General features: G+C 35.6%; 1 protein-coding gene across 5 annotated transcripts in view; it reads right to left on the reverse strand.

Annotated features, from left to right (window-relative positions):
* The window catches only part of AP3B1 (adaptor related protein complex 3 subunit beta 1), a gene marked incomplete in the record, with an annotated part of 161,665 nt that overhangs the window by 36,718 nt on the left and 105,056 nt on the right, over nt 1–19,891 (reverse strand). For all 5 annotated transcript variants that reach the window (XM_055790735.1, XM_055790732.1, XM_055790734.1 and 2 more), the window contains 2 exon segments: nt 16,232–16,338; nt 17,180–17,252. In XM_055790735.1, the coding sequence (XP_055646710.1) occupies nt 16,232–16,338; nt 17,180–17,252 (180 nt within the window).

Below are 19,891 nucleotides of genomic sequence, written 5' to 3' on the forward strand. Positions count from 1 at the left end.
AATAATAAACACAGATTAATTTTTGATCCTGATTCAGAAATGCGTATGTTTGGATAAAACATGTATCATTGGAAAAAATATTTGCTTCCAGGAATGATGATAACTATAGTTCTATTCCTCTAATTTACATTCTGTTAAAGCAGTGGACTGAATCATTTAATCTAAGTAGACCTTCTACTGCCCTCCTATTGGCAATATCCATGACATAATCCAAGAATACCTACTGAGCTGTGAGAGCTATATCCTCTCTTACACTCACTGTAAGGCTATGCTCCAGCAACTCCGCAACAGCTAAGAGAAGGGCTATCACATAGCCCAGCCACATTTACATGATCTTTCAACTGAAGCTATGAGGGCAACTTAACTATAATTTTGTAGTATTAGGAGAAAGATGGAGAACCAGACAAACAAAAGACTGGCAGGAAACAGTATATTCATGATCTTTTCCTCCATCACCAATTATATACTACTCATAGTCTCAAGGTAATACACAGCTTTTACAAAAATCAATGAGTAATTCATAAAAAGATGTAATAAAAAGCAAACAAAGAACTGCAGAAAGAATGCCAACATCCTACTCTGCATTATTTCAAGAGGTTGTAGCAAATCCCAACATTAGTGCATACTTAAGTCATACTAATGGATTGCCAAACTAAGAACAGCATCCCTCTGATAGGGGGCACGGAAACCAAACAAGCAAGCAAGCTCAATCATATTTTCTGCAGTCTAGAAAAGCAACAGGATACCAAGATTCAATTTGGACTAATTTAACTTGACATACAGACACTTTAGGACATCATGTCAAATCCTGGAAAATACATAAAATAACTTTCTACCAGCAGCAGATTTAACTGCTCTACATCTACTAAACACCTTCTAAAAGCTGCATCTGCTAGAAAGTCCTTCAGTTATTTCTAATACATCCTAACTCCCTTCTTTTTGCATTGTCACCAACTTTTAGGCTGTACACTTCCCTAAATGATTAATATGTCAATAATGCTAATTGGAAATTAGCATACCAAGGCTCACATCTTTGAAACAATATTGGTTTCAGACAATTCCAGACCTTAGAAAGTTAGTTCCAAACATTCTTGCTGATTTCAACATTGACAGAATAATAGTTTTGTCTCTGAAAAGTTGCAAGGAAAATAAAAATAAAACCCCAAGTAACTCCTACTGATTTTTAAATCACACAGAGATGAATCTCAAACACTTGTATTATTATTGCCCATAATCTGTCTCTGTTAGGCTGCAAAAATTAATCCTTTTCTCTGCCTTTTTTTACTCTAATATTTGTATGGTCTCAAACAGGTATAAAACCATCTTTATAGTAAAAGTAGTGTGTTTAATATAATCTGTGAATCTAGATATGATCAAAATCTTCCATAGTATTAAATTATCCTTTTCCTAATATTTAATGTCCCTTAGATTTTTTCTATCTATAAAATATAACCAACTAGACAAATTTCCAGTAACTCTGTATCACTAAGAAGTATTGCTCTTAGAGCATAAAAATGACTACATGATATAAAGGAAGCAGAATTAGGCCTTAACCTGGAGTTCATGAACAGCAGAAAACTCTGTTACTCCCATACCAGATTAATCAAGCATTTTTAAAATTGTGTGTGCATTTGGTTTATATTTCGTATGTAACTGGGGGCCAGTGAGACAGATTGCATTTCGTATGTAGAATAAAGCTTAAAGCTCTGTATTACAACAACACATGGTTTTGTTTGAGATTTGGCATCTTTGCCTTTTCCTTCGGCTAAGCAAAATTAAACACATGAATAATGCAATGAAAATATTAGTGAAATCTTTTAAAAAGCCACACAAGAAAATTTCAGTAGCAACAAAATAGGAATATTCTCATTATTAAGTCAGGGCTATTACACAAATACAAAGGAAAGGGCTGAAATCAGTGTCATAATTACCAGCCACAAACCTTGGTATAAATGCAGGAGTGTACATTCTTTCCCACAGGGCACTCTGAGATCCCCAGTGGAAGGGCTTAAACAGGTACTAAGGGAGAATTTTCTTTTAACTGCATTTGCAGAAAATTCCTACACTCAAATGCTTAAACAGTATCCCAATCCAGGTTTCAACTTCTAAAATAATGGTGACCAAAAAAAATAGTGCAATTTGTATCTGTGCATGGGACACCTCAAGACTTACTATTATTCTGTCCTACGCATGCTTCAACAAAGTGAAAAGCAGATGGTCTGGTGGCTGACACATGTGTGTGACTTTCATCAAGCACCATGATATTTTAAACTCTTTTGCAACAGTCATCAGGTGTTTCAAGAAAAAGGCATTCTCCTAACAGATGAACAAGTAATTTACTTCAATTTAGTGATTCAACCCTTCCACCCATCACCTAACTGGAAAATCTGAGGATTACCTGAAGTAGTTTAAGAGTTAGAAAACCAGAATAAAGTGGCAGCCTCACCTTGTGTCCTAATTATGAATTTGAAATAGGCGGATGCTGCTGAGAGGGATTAATATAGGTTCTGGCATTGAGTCTAAATGACTTCAAAGAAGTCCCTCCAAATGGTTTCTGATATATTACTTTGATTTTGGCAAATAGCCAGTACTCTAGAGACCTCTGGAGTGAAAACATACTGAACCCTACTGGCTATCATATAATTTTACAGTTAGGGTTATACTGTAACAACTCTGCATATTGTTTTCTTCCAACCTGAAGCACCTATAGTTCAAACTTTCCCCTAGAAAAGGTCTCCTATGTCAGGATAAGTGTATAACATAAATTGGAACACTTAACTACAAGGTATCACCTACAAGTCAAAGTGAACTCAGCCTGTTATACAATATATTTGAAATTCAGCACAGGTATTTATGAATGTTAAAATGTAAATTACGTCTTTGCTGGCTTAATACAACCACGTTCGAACCTTGGTCACTATATTGTTGAAGAATGCAACATGTTATTTTGGCTTCTATCAGGATGATCTTAATGCACAGCAACTCACCTGCAAGGACAAAAATCCTACATCAGCAACGAACCTGCTGCACATATGCACTTACATAGCACCTCCTCAATGTGGGTGCAGAATCTCTGCATGTACTACAATACATCTCTTATACATGATGTTGATGTGCCAATTTTCCCTAAATTTTATTTTATTTTATAGAAGTTTTAGTGTAAAAAAACCTCCATGTTCCTTAGTTTGCAAAAATTACAGTTGACATGAGATCATTACTAAACCCACAGCTTTTCTGTGTTGTTTTCCTTAAGCTTCACTTTTTGGCCTTTAAAAGAACAAAAAAAACCCCTACCATCTGATACAGTTTGTAGCCTATTAAGGGACAAGGGTTTATTTATAACCAGTTACCTTCAGTTTCTTTGTTTAAATTAAAAATTCAAAAGCATAGTTCTTATTTTGGACTTGGATACAAAATTTGCTGCATCAGGTAACTTACTCAGCCTCCGTGATGACACTTCTTTTCACACTCATTAAGGAGAAATACCACGCAATCCCATCCACACACGGCTCTGAGTAATGTGAGCAACAATATGCACAGCCTACCACAAACAAAAACCCTCATGCTATGGATATTTCTAATAAAGGCTCTATGGTACAGAGAACCTGAATGTAAGCATGCTGCTTTACACAGTAGCTGTGGCCATAGTTAAGCCCCTCAGCTGACTACTGAAGGCAATTAGGCAGGTAATATTTTCTCATCTGCTTTTGAAATTACCTGAGTACTAACTAATACGGAGTATTTCTGCTACTGTCATCTAAATACAAAGATTGTTACTCAACTGAGCACAAACGTAGCAGCAGGAAGACTGTGAGTGATCATTTATTAAAACTTACTGCATTTTAAAGCAACTTCTAACATAAATGTATTTGACAATACTTGAAATTTATTATTACCATAGTAAGCATATGTTGTAATGCTGCTGGTGTTGCACTAGTAATAGTAAAAATTTGTACACAAACCTTTTACAGCCATGAATTCCTGAACTGCATTATACAATTAAAAGATCTATTTTACAGCTGTCACGTTATGTATCTTCCTCCAATTCTTCTGGCATCTTCAAATCAAGAACACAGATGCTATGGACCAGAAGATGGAAATGTTCCCTAATCCAAGTGAACAGAAGTTCAAAATGAAAACTTTCAACAACTGCACAGCAGCCAAAACTAATTCAGGAGCATTCTAGAAATGCTTTTTTTAGTCTTGATATAAGGCACTGTTCAACAAGTCATTAGAAGAAAAGCACACAGAAATAAGATGGAAGTCTGCCACTGAAGTAAGCTTTTTAACACTCATCTCTGATGATACTGGATTTAGTCACACCATTGTTCAACAGCGTTTTCAAAGTCATCTGTCTCTCCAATACACTCCAGACTCCATGGCATAAGACAACTGAAAACATTTCTAAATGATTCTAGTATCAGAAAACAGTGGCACATCACTTACCAACTTTGTAAAAAACAACCTTAACACAGGTTTGGAGGCAGGCAATGGAGGGTATTCCACCTTCCTGCAACTGTTAGCAAGAACTTTTAGATTACATTAAAATTTGTCTGTATTGACATAATTTGAAAGATCCCAAGTCACCCTACTTTAACAGCTGCAATGCTATTGCCTTTCACTTATTTTGTACTGCTAGCCTGCAAGTCACATGGCAATATACAACTGTCCATGGTTGGAATGATATGCCCTAACAGCGGTAACACCTCTCAACAGGTTGAGTTAGCCCCTTACACAGCTGTTACTTTCAGTAAGATATTTATTTTCCAAAAAAAGTTTTAAGTTATTCTTAAAATTTAGGGACAAAATCCCAGTATTATAATTTGAATATCAGGTGTGTCATTCCATGTGATGATGACTTTTCAAGAAAAAGTGACAAGATGGAGTCTTTACATGCATCAACCGAGACCTGGTTACTTACTTTTTCAAATGTGCCAAGCTAAAAAAATCATCACTAACAAAGTTTCAGGAATTAAGACATTATGTTAGTTATAAAGCATTTACTCCTACTTTCATCTGTATTTAACAAGCAGAATTTAATTTCAAGGCTTATAGACCCTCAGGATGGTTAGATATATGTGGAACTGTATATTAGGGCAAATTTTGATCCTGATCAGCAAAGTATCTTCTGGTGACATCTTAGGCTTCCCTTTATATTGTTCTGAAGTTCTGCTTTTTGTGCAATCCAAGCTTCAGTTAAGCACAGACCAATCAAGAAAGAAGGTAAACAAAAGCAACTTATGCCTATCACAACATCCTGGTATGTGAAATCATTAGCTGTATTCACAGGCAGTGATTCATATACTTAGAAAAGCTTTGAGACCTCACCACCACTTTGAGACACACAGCTCACTCCTTAAGCTGTCCCCCCTCTGAGGATGAAGGGGAGCTTCAATAAGGAGTTTTCAGCAGATTCTCTACGCATTCTGAATGAAGAAATGACAAAATTTAAAATTATAAAGGATCCCTATGGTTTTTGAGTGTCATTCCTCACTACAAAAATACAAAACCCCAAAACTGTATTCAGTCATACAAAAAACCTCCGTGCGTATTCTGTAGGCCTAGCTGAAGGAAAGAGGCTTCTAAAAAATATATGCTACAATATCATGAATCTTTGAAGGCAGAGAATATGTAGAGTTGTATTTTTATTAGTTTCTAGCCAAGAGCTCCAAATTTTAATTCCTACCCTGATGTATAATCCTCAGAATATCCACCATATTCTCATAGTGCTATGCTGCAGATGACATGCAAAAGTCTTAACATCAGAAAACTGTTTTCTACTTTATCAGTTTTACGTATAATACCGAGCAAACAAATATGAAATACCATAACTTGTTAAACAGCTATCACATGGACTGGTTTAACAAAAAAATAACCCTTGCTGAACCATAAAAAAGAGCAATGTATTAGGTATACAGTTGTAATGATGTTGAACTGACTGTTAAGCATAGTTAATATATGTTACACAAGAAAATGGTATCGACAGCCTTCTAGGTGCTGTATAAATTCACATTCTATTTCTATTATAATTCTGCTTTTGCAGTTAAACTTTGTCATAGGATCATCATTTACTGTTACCCTCTGAAAATAAAGTGAACACTGATTAGCACATTTTCTGGCACATGTCGTGTCTCTGTCACTAAACAATGTCTTAATTTTAAATTCTGGTTCAGAATCACTGCTTTGACAACTACTGTCACTGTTCAAGGTCTGCACGAAGCTTCAAACTGCATATTATCACCCATTGACAAACTCGACATTTTATGAAGGGCCCCTTCTCACACTGACTTATCCTCCTTACCCTGTGTAAATAAGTAACAATTCATTTCATAACCTTGACTCTGAAGTCCAACCCTTCCACCCTCTTTTTTCTTCTTCCTAAACAACTGACAAAGAACAAGGAAGCTGATTGAAGGGGTCCATTATGTATCAACTTAAAGAAAGGTAAAGTGATTGATGAAACTAGCAGTCACCTTCACTGCTAGCTACTGCACCTGTATCCTTTTTGTCAAATGACCTGAAAATCCTGCTGACAGTTTAACATTCACCACAAGGATACACTCTCTAGTCCTGTAGTTTTGAATATTTTTATTTGCTCAGAAATTTATGGGAACATTTTCTGAAGATGGAAGTACCCATTTAAAAATTAGCAATTTGTATTTTTCTTCCCATGCATATTGTGCTTTCTAATAGTGTACTTTGCAAAACTGTTAAATACTTGCCAGTAAGCTGGCAAACCACAACTCCTCTGCAGGTATCACACAGTTAAAATTATTCACGTTATGATCAACATTTCAGTAAAATTTGCCAGCAGTAATAAGATAATCTCAGTTTATTTCCTTATCACACCAGTTTCCAGGTTTCAGACTAAGTTTTGGAGCTTTTCATCAACAATCATTTAAAAACAAAAAAAGCAGGTTTTTTAAAGATATTATTTTCAGTTTTAAAAAAATATCCAGCTACTTTTATACAATTCTGGGTTAGCTGATCAAGTAAAACTTCCTTTTAGGTTGCAAAAAATCAGTAAAAATGCCAACCTCAAACCATTCCTATGGTACTGGAGCTGGTCTACTACTCTCCATATGAAATAAAATCTTCACTGGGAAAGTGACAATTGAAAGGCAGGAAAACCTCAAAAATAATAAAAACCCCCTGCTTTACTCTGTGTGGGACACAGCACCATTTCCTTTGGGCATTTATTACCTGTTAAAAACCAATCTTTTGGTGAGTGGCAGTTCAGGGTTTTTGAGAGCAAGCTGCAATATTTCTTCGGGTCTGCAGAGTCATAATTAAAGCTGAACTGAGTGGAATTGGAGAGGGAAGGTCAGCGAGGTGCTGTATGAGAGATGAGGCTGGGCTGATGGGCACCAAATGAACAAATTATGATGGGCCCCACTCAATGTGATGAGGTCAAATGCTTGTTTCTACCCACTGACAGTTCAATTTCCCTGAAATGTCTCCCGGTTCTCTATGAGCTAATTATGAATGAAAAGTTATCAACTGCCCTCACCAAAAAGAGCTTTCTTGGAGCTTTTAATGTCAAAATATTGTTAGAAACACATGCTAGCCCAGCTTTTTAGCCAAACAATACCCAGGATAATCTAAATACCAGTGTTATACTATATACTTTTTACCTGCAGTAGAGACGTAAAATATTCCTCAACTGCTATTAGGTAAAACACATACCTAAGTCTTATAAAGCAAGCCTGTATTAATATTACCATGTATTATCAAAAGGTACTGTGATTATAGCTTTGTATAGCATAAAGGACATAACTTTCAAATATTTCCATATTAATACTAATTCCCAAGAAAATACTGCTGGATTTTTGAAGTACCAAAGCTCAGCTGTATTCCAGCATCCACGTATTTCATCACAGTTTTCAGAGTTGTCTCTTGATTGCCTTTGTGAAATATTATCTTTTGAAAATCCAGGCACAGAGGGTTGCATATACTTCCAAAGTTTTAGATAAGCAGCACACATAGAAATTTTTAAATAGACTATTATAGAAGGTGGATCTTTGAAGTTAGAAGAGAATAGCAAAGTGAAAGGACTTTAAAAGTTGGAATTGAGAACAGGAGTGTCTGAGAAATTCCAGACTACTTATTTGCATAGAGTGATAATTTTGAAGACTTATTTTGCCACAATTATTTACTACTTTAAAGTTAAGGAATGACAGTAGTCTAATGCTTCAATTTAGAATGCTGCCTGGCTTTCTTTTATTACAAAGCTGTTCCTCTTTAATAAGTTTACTTGTAAGTCAGAAATTTTAAAGGAAACTCCTATGAAGAGGTGATCAGAACTTTACTTTGCAATGTACTAGCCATGTACTTGGCACTGCACAAGATGGGACTATTAATTCTACCAACTTTTAAATGATACCAGTTAATGCAACTGCAGGGTACACATAGTTACAACAGGATGTAAAGTCAAAGTGTATCTGATATATACTGATTTAGAAACTAAAATTACTTCTCAGATGTTAAAGAATATCACATAAAATGAGTGGAGATAATGTAAAGGGAAACAATGTTTTCTAGAAATTCAATATAATTTTAAGGTTGTTTAAAGAAACTGGCTAAATAAGCAACTGCAGAAGAGTAACAGAAATAAATATTTAATCACAAAGTTGAAGCATTCATCTATGTGGCTAGCATAGATAGCTCTAATATAAAAGCAAGCCTGAAGGTTTTCAGTATAGCACAGTATTAAATTTATCAATATAACAGTTGCTGTCATTGTAGTTGGCATACTCTCTTATTAGACACACTGTTGATCAAGTGTTATTACAACAACAAAAAAACCCGCCTGTGCTGTACAGAGTTTTCCTGTTTAAGTACCACAATTAAGAACAGAGAAATGCAATTCATTCATTACAGAACCTTTTGAGGAAGTTGATTTTTTCTAATTCTTATTGTAATTGCATTGTTCTAATCCTGTATTATAAAGGCAGCTGCTTGCCTATCATTGGTACTTTCCTCGTTAATCCTGACTCAGTGAATTAACCTTTAATTACAGCCGTTAAAATTGAAATGAGCCTCTTGTCTGGCTGGGGCTGCCCCCTTCCAGTGCATGAGACTGATGAAAATTTTTAGGGTCAATGAATATGTCCCATGCCATGTCTGATAGATGCTAAAGATGTGAGGAGGTAAATGTTACCTTAGAAAGATGTGGCTGAAATTTTTAAGAGCTAGGTTTTATTGACAAAATAAAACAAAAATACAGCTTGGGTTAAGGTTACCTCTCTTCTGAGTTACACAGCATAACACAAGTACAGACACACTCCGTTTTACATACATTACCACACTAAATATTTAAGGAATAACTTATGGAATCATCATCATGCATTACACATGCTTGTTTTTAAACACCTAGCACCAACTCTGTTTACAGCAGTCATATTTTAAGGAGCACAACATATGTATTTTTCATGTTGGAGAGAAAAAGCATTACTTTAAATTCTCTCACAGATCTAATCAGTTAATTCTAAAAAGGTTAGATTAGGTTTAGGGGCAAAAAAAAAAATAATTCAAGAGTCTCCTCACAGTAACGTATCTACAGTAGGTTTTCGGGTTTTTTTGCCACAAGACATCCTCCCCAGTTTAAGTTGTTTTATAAATAGGATTTAAATTGCACTTTACTTTGCAATTTTAGTACTTCTATGTTTAAATACAATATTTGAATATTGTTTAATCTTTTTCACTCCCAGATAACAAAACAGCAAAACAGCATTGAATAAAGAGCATTACTGTTAATCAAAGACCTGGTTCCTCGGAATACAATTTGATTAACATACAAGTTGCTAACTAATTACACATTATATTTATATAATTATACATTGTAAATAATTTATAACACAAATATATTTCATATAATGTATAGATTATATATAAAAGAGCAAATAAAAGACCCAGTCTGGAGAATATCTAGTACTAAAACACAGAGTAATCAATCAAATCAATGAGATTATACCTATTAATAATATACCTCTCAGACTGGGTATACTATTATCTGGGCCAATATCTTGTACCAGAAACTTGTTTCTGACTCAGAAGATTATGTTTGAACTTCCAAATTAAATTCTCCAATTTATTTAAAATAAAAAAAGTTGAAGGTACCTAATTCTGAAGTGTAGAGCTTGTTAAATATTTATGCATTTAATAAAAGGCAGGTCTTTTTAAGGCTTCAACACTAATAAACACCACAAATATTGATAAATTCATTTATAATTAAAGTGAAATGACACTTCAAAAAATAGTGTCAATAGCAGTTTTTTCCCCAAGCTATCATTTTTAAAAGTATGTGGATGCAGTTTCTTGAAAGGACATTACAACTTCCAAATACTTGCTGTAGCACAGATATTCTATGTTACCAATTTAAGAACAGCTTCTTATACAGTACATTTATATAACCACACAAAAATTAAATTAAGTATGCAGGAGGTCTTTGTTTCATTCCTTCTTCTATCTTCTGTCTTGTCAATGGTTAATATCTGCTGATGAGCAGCTACATTCATTTGTAGATCACCCAGTGCTTTCCCAAGGTGAGTAAGCATCATTATCCTCATTTTTCAGATGGAAAACTAAAAGATTAAGTTACTCCCTCCAGATCACACAGCAAGTAGTAAGCCAAAAATAGAACTCATTTTCCATATGTAACACCCAGTTCTGTATCCACTGGACCACACCACCTTCCCACAAGCCTCAGTCACACCTAATCAGCTGCATAGCTGAATTTTGGGCAGCACCAAGTGAAAGTTGCTTTTTAACTCTTTAAATTTAAGGCTGTATCTTTTCACTTGATTCATAGGTACAAACCTCCCCAGGCACCCTACTAACATGACATTTGTAAAAAGTGGTTTCAGTTAAGCCTTATGCCAGTTACAAATCTTGTATGGTACAGAGTAGGGGAAAACAACGTAGATACTTCAAACTGTTCCGCATGGAAAAAGTGCCACCTTAAGAAATGAATCTGGAGAAAAACAATATGCAGAACTCCAAAAACATCTCTGCTCCATGTGCAAGTGTGGTCAACAATGCAAGTAATTTATAAGCATGCATAGGTATAGTATATATGTAGACTACCTTGCAGTGCACTTCCCCCTTCACACTGCCCCAACAAACCTTCCCAATTTCAATCTTTATATAACAAAGTGGGCTTCAGAAGTATAATGAAAACATTTAATGCAAAGGAAAACGCTCTACTGTGATGAGGCACCAAAAAGATAAGACATTTCTTACAGGAAGCTGAAAAACATGAGGGCAAATGGTAAGCTAGAAAAAAAATAATAGAATGATACCAAGGATATACCATGTTATAAATAACAAGCCTGTGTTATCCGAACACAAAATCACAGATCTGACAGATGTGGCTAACACTGAAAACTAATTTAAAAGAAACATCTTTTGCCTGAATAAAAAATTTTAGAAGTGTCCTAAGAGGGACTATTTATATATTTATATGTATTTACTGAAATATTAAAAGAGTTATTTAAAAAACAATGGTAGTTGATCAAAATTTCTCTGAGAATACAGGGCAAAAGAGTACCGAAAATCTAGCTGAACCATCACACACTGTCTACTGCTATCACAAGTGATTGCACTACATGTCTTTCATGACATTAACAAGTTAATATTTCTTCTGATACTGCCATTCCTGAGCTAAGAACTCAGACTGGAGCTTATATGAATGATAAATGTATCTAGTTATAGAGTAATTACTGCTAAGAAAGCTCTGAAAAAATAGAGCTCATGAAGTTGAGTGCACACCAATAACTATTTGGAAGAACTACTAATCATTCCTCTACTGTAGGATTTTGCAAATTCTTAAGCACCTCATGCTAACCTTTCCTGCAAACTGCAGACCACACTAGAGCCATGATATAATCCATTATTGAAATCCTTGCATTCCCGGTACTTCTAAGAAGAGGTCCTTCACACAGGAGAAGAATATACTTCAGAGTCACTCTTAACACTTGCTACAGTGGAATCAGAAACAACCTAAAGGGACAAAGCAACCTAAATGGTAAGAAAGTTTTCCCTTGTACAGACTACCTCCACAACTTTAAAATTAAAATACCATTTAAGGTTTTCTCCTATTCTGAAAATATCTCCAGTTGAATATTGAGGGAATTAATGTTTACTACTCCTCAAGTATTCTGTAAGTGTGCTTAATTTGAAATTAAATGTATTTATCACCTAGTTTGACAGGTCTGCAACTCGACCTTGACTTTTGTCAAAAGCTATTATTTCTGCTCTATGCATCACCACTCTAAAGAAGTTCTCAAAGTAGATCTCAGTCAGGAGTTCTGTAGAAGACACGCGACAGAAAATACAATGATTTATTCCTCCTTTCCTAAACAGTTTCTGGGGAACTCCGAGTAGTAGGGAACAATAAAAACACATAATTGGTAATAAATACTACGAAGATACTGAACATGCCAAATAAAACCTAAGTAAAGCAGTACCACTTCTACAATTATACCATAATCCCATATAAACAATAATTAATGGAAACAATGAATATGAATTGTTGCATCAAATATTTTTGTAAGTACCTCCTCACTACAATGCAAGTCTTTCCCTCATTTGCTACATGCTTTTATCCTGAACTTCTCTTACACTCTTGACTTTTCCCCTGAATTATCCTTTATTTGGGGTAGGGGAAACAATTTTCTCCCCTCAAATCCTACCCAACCCAGCCCACACTTCCACACTTTTTGCCCTATCCAACTGCTGCTACCATCAGAGCTCGCATTCAGCTGTCAATTCTCCCTTGCAATAACATTGCTCTAAATCAACAAATTTCATGCTACCAAAGCAGTATTTTCTCTCACTGATTTTGTGTTTAAAAGTATGTGTAATTTTTACCAGTTAACTACTACATGCAGCATACTCAGGGCTCTACACACGTAGAAGAGTAGTTGCTTGTACATTTTTACCATCTAAAATTCTAATGAGAAAAGAACAGGTGGTTCAGCTTTTTTTCTTGTGTGATTGTAGGAACAGATTACTCCCCTCTTTGGCTTCTCCCAGATACCACAGCTCTCCTCTTCCTCCTCTCACCATTCCTGCTCAAAATAGTATTTCTTGCAGCAGATTATAACCCTCCCTTGTCCTTACGTCATACATGAGTTTTGCTTTCCATTCCCTCTTCTCTCACTTCATAACCTCCCTTTACGGGCCAACACCCATTTCTAGTGTTTTCAAATAACCACTTTACACTGACAGCTTGCAGCTTCCTCTCACCTATTTTTCATTGGCACCACAACTTCAAATATCTTTCAAGCCTACAAAAGTATCCATCTAAAACTCAATTGACTCCACATGCAGTTTCCCCAACCACTTAAATCTGACTTCTCTTGTGTACACACCCTGAAAAGCCTCATAGTAGCTGCTGGTGACCTCAGTTACCTTGGTTTGTTTGAGCCACCTATGGATGGACTACATGTACTAGGGCAGAAGCACGCACAACGATTTACAATATATTGCATCCAGTTTGAAGAAAGTTACCCATAAATTTCCAGAGAAGTTTGGGTTTCCTGCAACAAACTATATAATATGTGTGTGTGCATTTATACAAGGGGGAAATATGCTATATGTAAACATGAATCATAAAAACAAATGAGCTGCAGAACAAAGCATCAGGTTGTGCACTGCAGTTTCTACTCAAGGATATCTTGGGTTTGTGTGTTTAAAGAGACCCACACCATTACTGTAAAACTATTCTTGTATTTATGCTTTCTATAATGTTCATCAGCTATGAATTTGGAGTTACAAGTTTTCTAAAAGCTCTATCCAATTACAGTGCTGAATGATTTGAATAATAAGACTGCCTGACATATTCCAAGATAAGTGGCTGCTACATTTCTTTGATATTAGGGTCATATACTGTACTTATCTATTTTTACTCCATGCTCTCCATTGCCTAGTAATAAATTAATTTCTCACTGTGAGTTTGGCATGTGCCCTACAGTTAAATTCATTTTCTCTCCCACTGAAAGAAGAAAGAAGTTTGACAACTATCTTCCTTATTTTTAGAATTAGTAATCACAGATTAAAATCAAAATACTATTTTAAGAGGGACATTGCCATGTGAAGTCTTAAAAGCTGGGTTTTTACTTTCATTTCCAGAAAATTACCTGAAGGTGCTCAACAACATGTGACAACACTTGTTTAACTACTTGCATGCAAGACTTTTTACAATATATGGATATCATTTGGAAAAACAATTTTTAACCTTAGCATTTCATTTTTGTTGGTTCCTGGTGCACAAAACTCAGCAAAGGACCTCGTGTACATCAGCAATAATTATCAACAGCAGTGAGAGTTGAGCGTAGATCTGAAAATAAAATACAGCCCATAACATGTAATCATTATCCAGGCAGCAACAATTAGTTCTTATGTGATGTGGGTTGTTTCCAAAGCAGAGAGTACAAGGAAACGTTCCAGCTTCTTTGCTGGTCACATGTTTTACCAGGAACTCAGTGGTACCAAGAAAGAGGCATTTTGCAGGCTCAACCCTTTCACGCAGAAATTCTTTTGCTGTTTAACCTACACTTTCTAGCTCTTTCTACCTAATACTTCTATTTCATTGTAGCTACTTTCTGAAGAACGGGGAGAAGCAATTTAGAAAATGAACAGTGGCAATCATGAGGAAAGCAAGCATAAATGTAGGAGTGGAATATGTATTTATGTACTGTAAATTATGAAAGGACTAAAGACAGTGGCAAACAGAAGCAATGTTCTCAAGTATCCAACATTACTGACTCCTATCTTTAATTTACCCTCAAAGATTATAAATCTGAAGTAAACCAAAGACACCAGTCATTCTTAAGCTAATCCAGAGCCAGGAAAACAGATGATTGCCTGTGTTTTGAGCTGTTAAAGCCATAAAGGATGGTAAAGAAGCAATCATGGGATTAAAATCACAGGAGTAACATCACAGTTGTACTGAAACTCAGGCTCGCCGCCTAATGCTGCATATTGCACTGCAAAAATAACATGGAAGAGAATTTCTGGCATTTTCAGACTGTGTGACACATGAGTGACTATGCACCAGGTAAGGTGACTGCATGTCCACAGATTGTTACTGCTCTGCTTGAAATTTAAATGGTATCACAATTTTCTTTGATAAGGCTAACATTCAATATTATTATCTGAAAGTCTACCTTTTCAACACCAAATTTTAAATCCTGTAAACATGAAACTGAATCATCAGCTAGGATCTTTTGTTTCTTGAGTCAAATCATTCATGCAGCTCCTTTACGTATTAAGTATTTGATTTTGCAAATGCATCACTTCCAAATCCAGCAGGAAGTACTTTACTAGCAATTATCAAAGTTGCAGTGTATGTTCTATATGCCACCCTCATGCGAAACAAGTCTAGCTTAAAAAATGCCTGTGCCTCTAATATTTTTTCTGGCCACTCCCATCCACTTTCCTAAGGGTAAGTACCCTATGTTCTCCTGTTGCAATTCCTCATTAAATTGCACATTTAAACCGGACAAACAAAATAACTAAAAACGCCCAACTGCTAAAGAAGAACACAACAAACTACTATCCTTTCCCCCAACAAAGGAATGACCTCTACCTCCATGACTTTGCTAACCTTAATTATACTTATAGTTTTGAGATTCCCTAATGGAAAGTGCTACAAAGCAGAAAGCACTAACAGAATGAATCATGACACATACTGATACACCACTGATTGTAAATCTATACCCTTTTTATTTGCACCCAAGGGCTATGCTTCGTATACTCATGAAAAATGACTTCCAAGTAGCAGAATGTCATAATTGGAGGCATATATGGTAAACAAACAGGCTGAGAAATAACAGGTATGTGATTTTCCTGTGGTTTATTTTTGATGGTGTAGCAACTAGATGACTTGCAGTATTTGTATAGTTTGGATACTTAATTTGTGAATTTAAGTTTCCCTGAGGCAGACAAAAAGACAGATTGAAAGAGAAGGTTAAAAATCCTTGAAAGCATCCTTCTTAGACATGTAATATTCATACTTTTCTCCATGTTTCAGAATGTAATTATTACAGATTCAAAAAAGCTGCCAGAATTGCATGTAAACCAGAATTTCATAGAAGACTTCAATAGGTGAAAGAACTTTTAAAAAAATCACTTCAATGATTACCTCAAAAACATGTGAAATGCTTAATTATAAGACACACATCCACCCCCATATACCCATCCACACCACTTCTTAAAGGCTACTTACATCAATGACCGATGAACTTGACAGACTTAATCCCTCTAGGTCTGCTGTTAAGCTTGGGGACAACAGAGCTGCTGCAGGAACTGCCATAGGAGTTGTCACAGGACAGACTAGAATTAAAAAAGGCAATTGATACTTAACTTTAAAAACATTTAAAACACTGGGAAGGACAACGAGCTGTTTTTATTATGTGTAAAAAGGTTTTTACATCTTGATCTAATTATCATTGTATATGTGTTTCTTAATAGCAGAAGATTATTTTTCAGACATATAGCCCCAATACTCAAAATAAACAATGAAAATGTAAGTAAAACTGGTGTATATAAAAACACAACTACTTTGTCCTCCTTTCCCATTTTTTTCTCTATTTTATCTTTCAGTGTGATCCATATTATGCAGCGCATTTTCATTTACAAGTTATGGGTGAAGTACATATTAATATGATTCTAATGTGTTGCACCTATAGAAGTAAACTTGAAGAACAGCTCTACAGAGCATAGCCAAACAGCAGTGCCAGCTTTGCCCTACCCTTCCAAGGGTTACATTTCACTGTTTTTCAGAACTGTGAGTTTTCGTATCTTATTACAGTACCATAACTGGTTCACAAGTTGCAGAGTACAACATCCACCAGCACCTAAGAAAAAATGCCCCCTTTAACAGAAACCAAGTCCAGATATACAAAAATTCTTAAAATAAATGTTTTACCTATCAATACATTTTAAATTTTGAAACAATTTCTCAGTTCTAAATCAAACAAAATCACATGTTGTAATAACTGTGTTTAAAAATAAGTTGATCATCTAAGCAATTTTATTTTGTCAGGAAGCTGGTAAGATAAATGAACAGAATCTATGTTTCAGACATTTAAAATACATTGAATTAACTGAACTGAATTTATGCCATGGGAAAAATAAGGCATAAAATAAGGCAAAAAAATATCAAGATACTTACAATCATCTAAATCTAAGAGAAACACATCTTGTTTATTTGGAGCTTTTCTATCTTGCACTGTTGTTTCTTCTTTCTGTCAAAATACAGGAATATTTTATTTTTTACCATATCAGCAAAAGAAAAATCTTTAACACTTTTATAAAGGAAAATGTATTTTCTCTGGTGTAAAAGAAAATTTTATCCATGTTCAGGGCTGGTGTTCAGAAAATTCACCTAGTGAGAAAGATTTCTTTGTACAGGTAAGCTGAACCTAAACTCCACATTTCAGTTACATTTACTCCTCTGAAGCCCACGTTCCTGTTTAATATTAATTATAGTTGCTAGTCAAAGAAACGCTTTGGTGACAGATCAGTCACTTCTGTTGACACCATTAAAAACAGAGACAGAAAAATATTTTTTTGAAGACAAAAGACTTGGGTACTAACATAAAAAACAGGACAAAAATAATGCAGTAAGAAAGCAGTGTTATTTGCACTTATCTAGGAGTATGGAATCCCGTCCCATAATCTACTAGGATTTTACTTAATTGCTAGACAAATAATAACAAGTTGATCTTTGTCACAAAAGAAGTTTTGGTTTTAAGCATCAAAATGAGTACTAATAATAAGGATTGGCAGTACTTAAGAAAAGAGTATAGCAGTAATAATCTCAGTGACTTGGCAAACAGAATTTTTCAACAAAAGTTTTTTCAATATGGCTAAATAAAAAGTTCTAAAGCAGGGGTCCTCAAACTTTTTAACCAGGGGGCCGGCACGTGGATGCAGTAGCAGGCAGTCATCTGCGTCTGCTTGGTTCCCCCCCCCCAAACCCTGGCAGGGGGTGGGTGGGGCAGGGGGGTTCTGTAAATACCCGGGGCTGGATTGAGGACCCCTGTTCTAAACAAATCTAATGAGAGTGAGTGTTGGTCATACCTACAGAACACATCTATACAATGACGATTCAGAACAGAATTTAGCGCAATATGGACTCCCAATAGGGTGATTTAGTTAAAAGGATTGATCTTTTGGGTATAGCCAGAACGTGGACATGTTAACCATTGGATGCTTATCAGACAGCTTGCCATTATGCTATTCTTACCCATTCCTAAGCATCCTTCATCTGGATTGGCTGAAGAACCTCTTCTGGCTTTGCTCTCCCTAGCTCACTCACCAGGCAGGTGGCTTTGTCATTCTTTCAGAGAATTTGTCAACTACCTTTAGTCTTTAAGACATTGCTCACTACCCAAGCTATTGCAAGTCATTTAAATGTAGTCTTTCCAGGAGTCACACTTCTGTGAACCTTCTAGTTTACCAGTGTCCTCTTCAACAAGAGCACGTGACAGCCAAATGCATATACATACATAATTCTTTTGCCTTTTCCGATAAATGCACAGGTCTACATAAACCAGCAGAACACCATATGCCCACCCAGGCCTCCATTTCTTAAGCATTTCTTGCAAGCTACCAGAGCCTATTCAGGGTCTCAGGATACACATTCCTACAGGAGCTTGGAGTCCTCTCAGACACTCAGAAGCTAGAATCACTTTCTTTGACTATTACCATACAGTAAAATGACTCCTTTTTTCAAAAGGTGCATTCCCTTTCCTCTAGTCTCTCAGTCTCATACAGTCACTGCAAACTAACAATAATGCTGAGTCTATTTTTTCCAATTTTGGGAGAAATTTCAGGGTTCCCTCTAAAGAATGTGGAAGAAACTAGCTCACGTTCTTGCTATTTGAAGCTGCTGATATTCGTGCCTATCAGGTTGACCTGAGCCAAAATGACACAGTCATTGTTTTCTTCCAACAAACCAGTGGCTCAAACAGACAATAGTCACTTACGTGACCATTACAGAGGTGCTTCAGATATTCTGGGAGAAGAATCTTGTGGACAGAGAAGCCACTAATTTTAAAATTGTTCTAAAGTCAACACACTTCAATGGTTCTTATCACTACGGTATTTTAATGTTCTACTATTGCTGACTTATCTGAAATATTACAAAACACCTTTAAAATGATGCTAATGTTACTTGACTCCTTATATGCCTTCTCCAGAATTAGTGAGGGATGCTGCTGCAGAACCTGCTCTCTTGAGTTCCATTCTATCACGTGGTCACAACTATCAGATTTCATTTTTCTCTTCCAGTGTGATTACTGGCAAATCATTACACTTCTTTTGGCTATTTTTAGTTTTAAATCTGTGAAATAAGGATAAATAATATACTTCATAAGCTACAGGTTCTACTTGAATTCCTCAGTCTATGAAATGCCAGAGAAACAATTTTTAATGACAATTCTTTTAATAAATTCTACTTTTTTTATAGCACCATTTGTTGAGTATTTAGCCCAGAATCGGGAGTTTTGCTGTTACCTGCAGCACTTTTGCTATAAACTATTTACCACAACTTTTTTGCTAAACTACGAACTCTTCAGACACTGGAACATAGTAAAAGGGAACAGAGTTAAATAACATGTAAGTATATATTTTTGAAAAAACTCTCAGTTTCCAAACTCCTTCACTCACTACCCAGACTTCTCCATAAGATACAGAACTTCAACTATGATTAAGGATCAAGTTTATTTTTAGCTAGAGTTCTATGTTTGCTAATCATTCCAGTAGAGATGGGATTTCTTCATTCCCTTTTATTATGCAGCCAACTGAAGTCTATAAAAAGTGGCTCACCCACGTGAGAGGCTATAGCACAAGGATGAGAATTTTGAATGTGCTTCACTTC

The sequence above is a fragment of the Falco peregrinus genome, chromosome Z (genome assembly GCF_023634155.1).
Source record: "Falco peregrinus isolate bFalPer1 chromosome Z, bFalPer1.pri, whole genome shotgun sequence".
NCBI classification, from domain to species: Eukaryota; Metazoa; Chordata; class Aves; order Falconiformes; family Falconidae; genus Falco; species Falco peregrinus.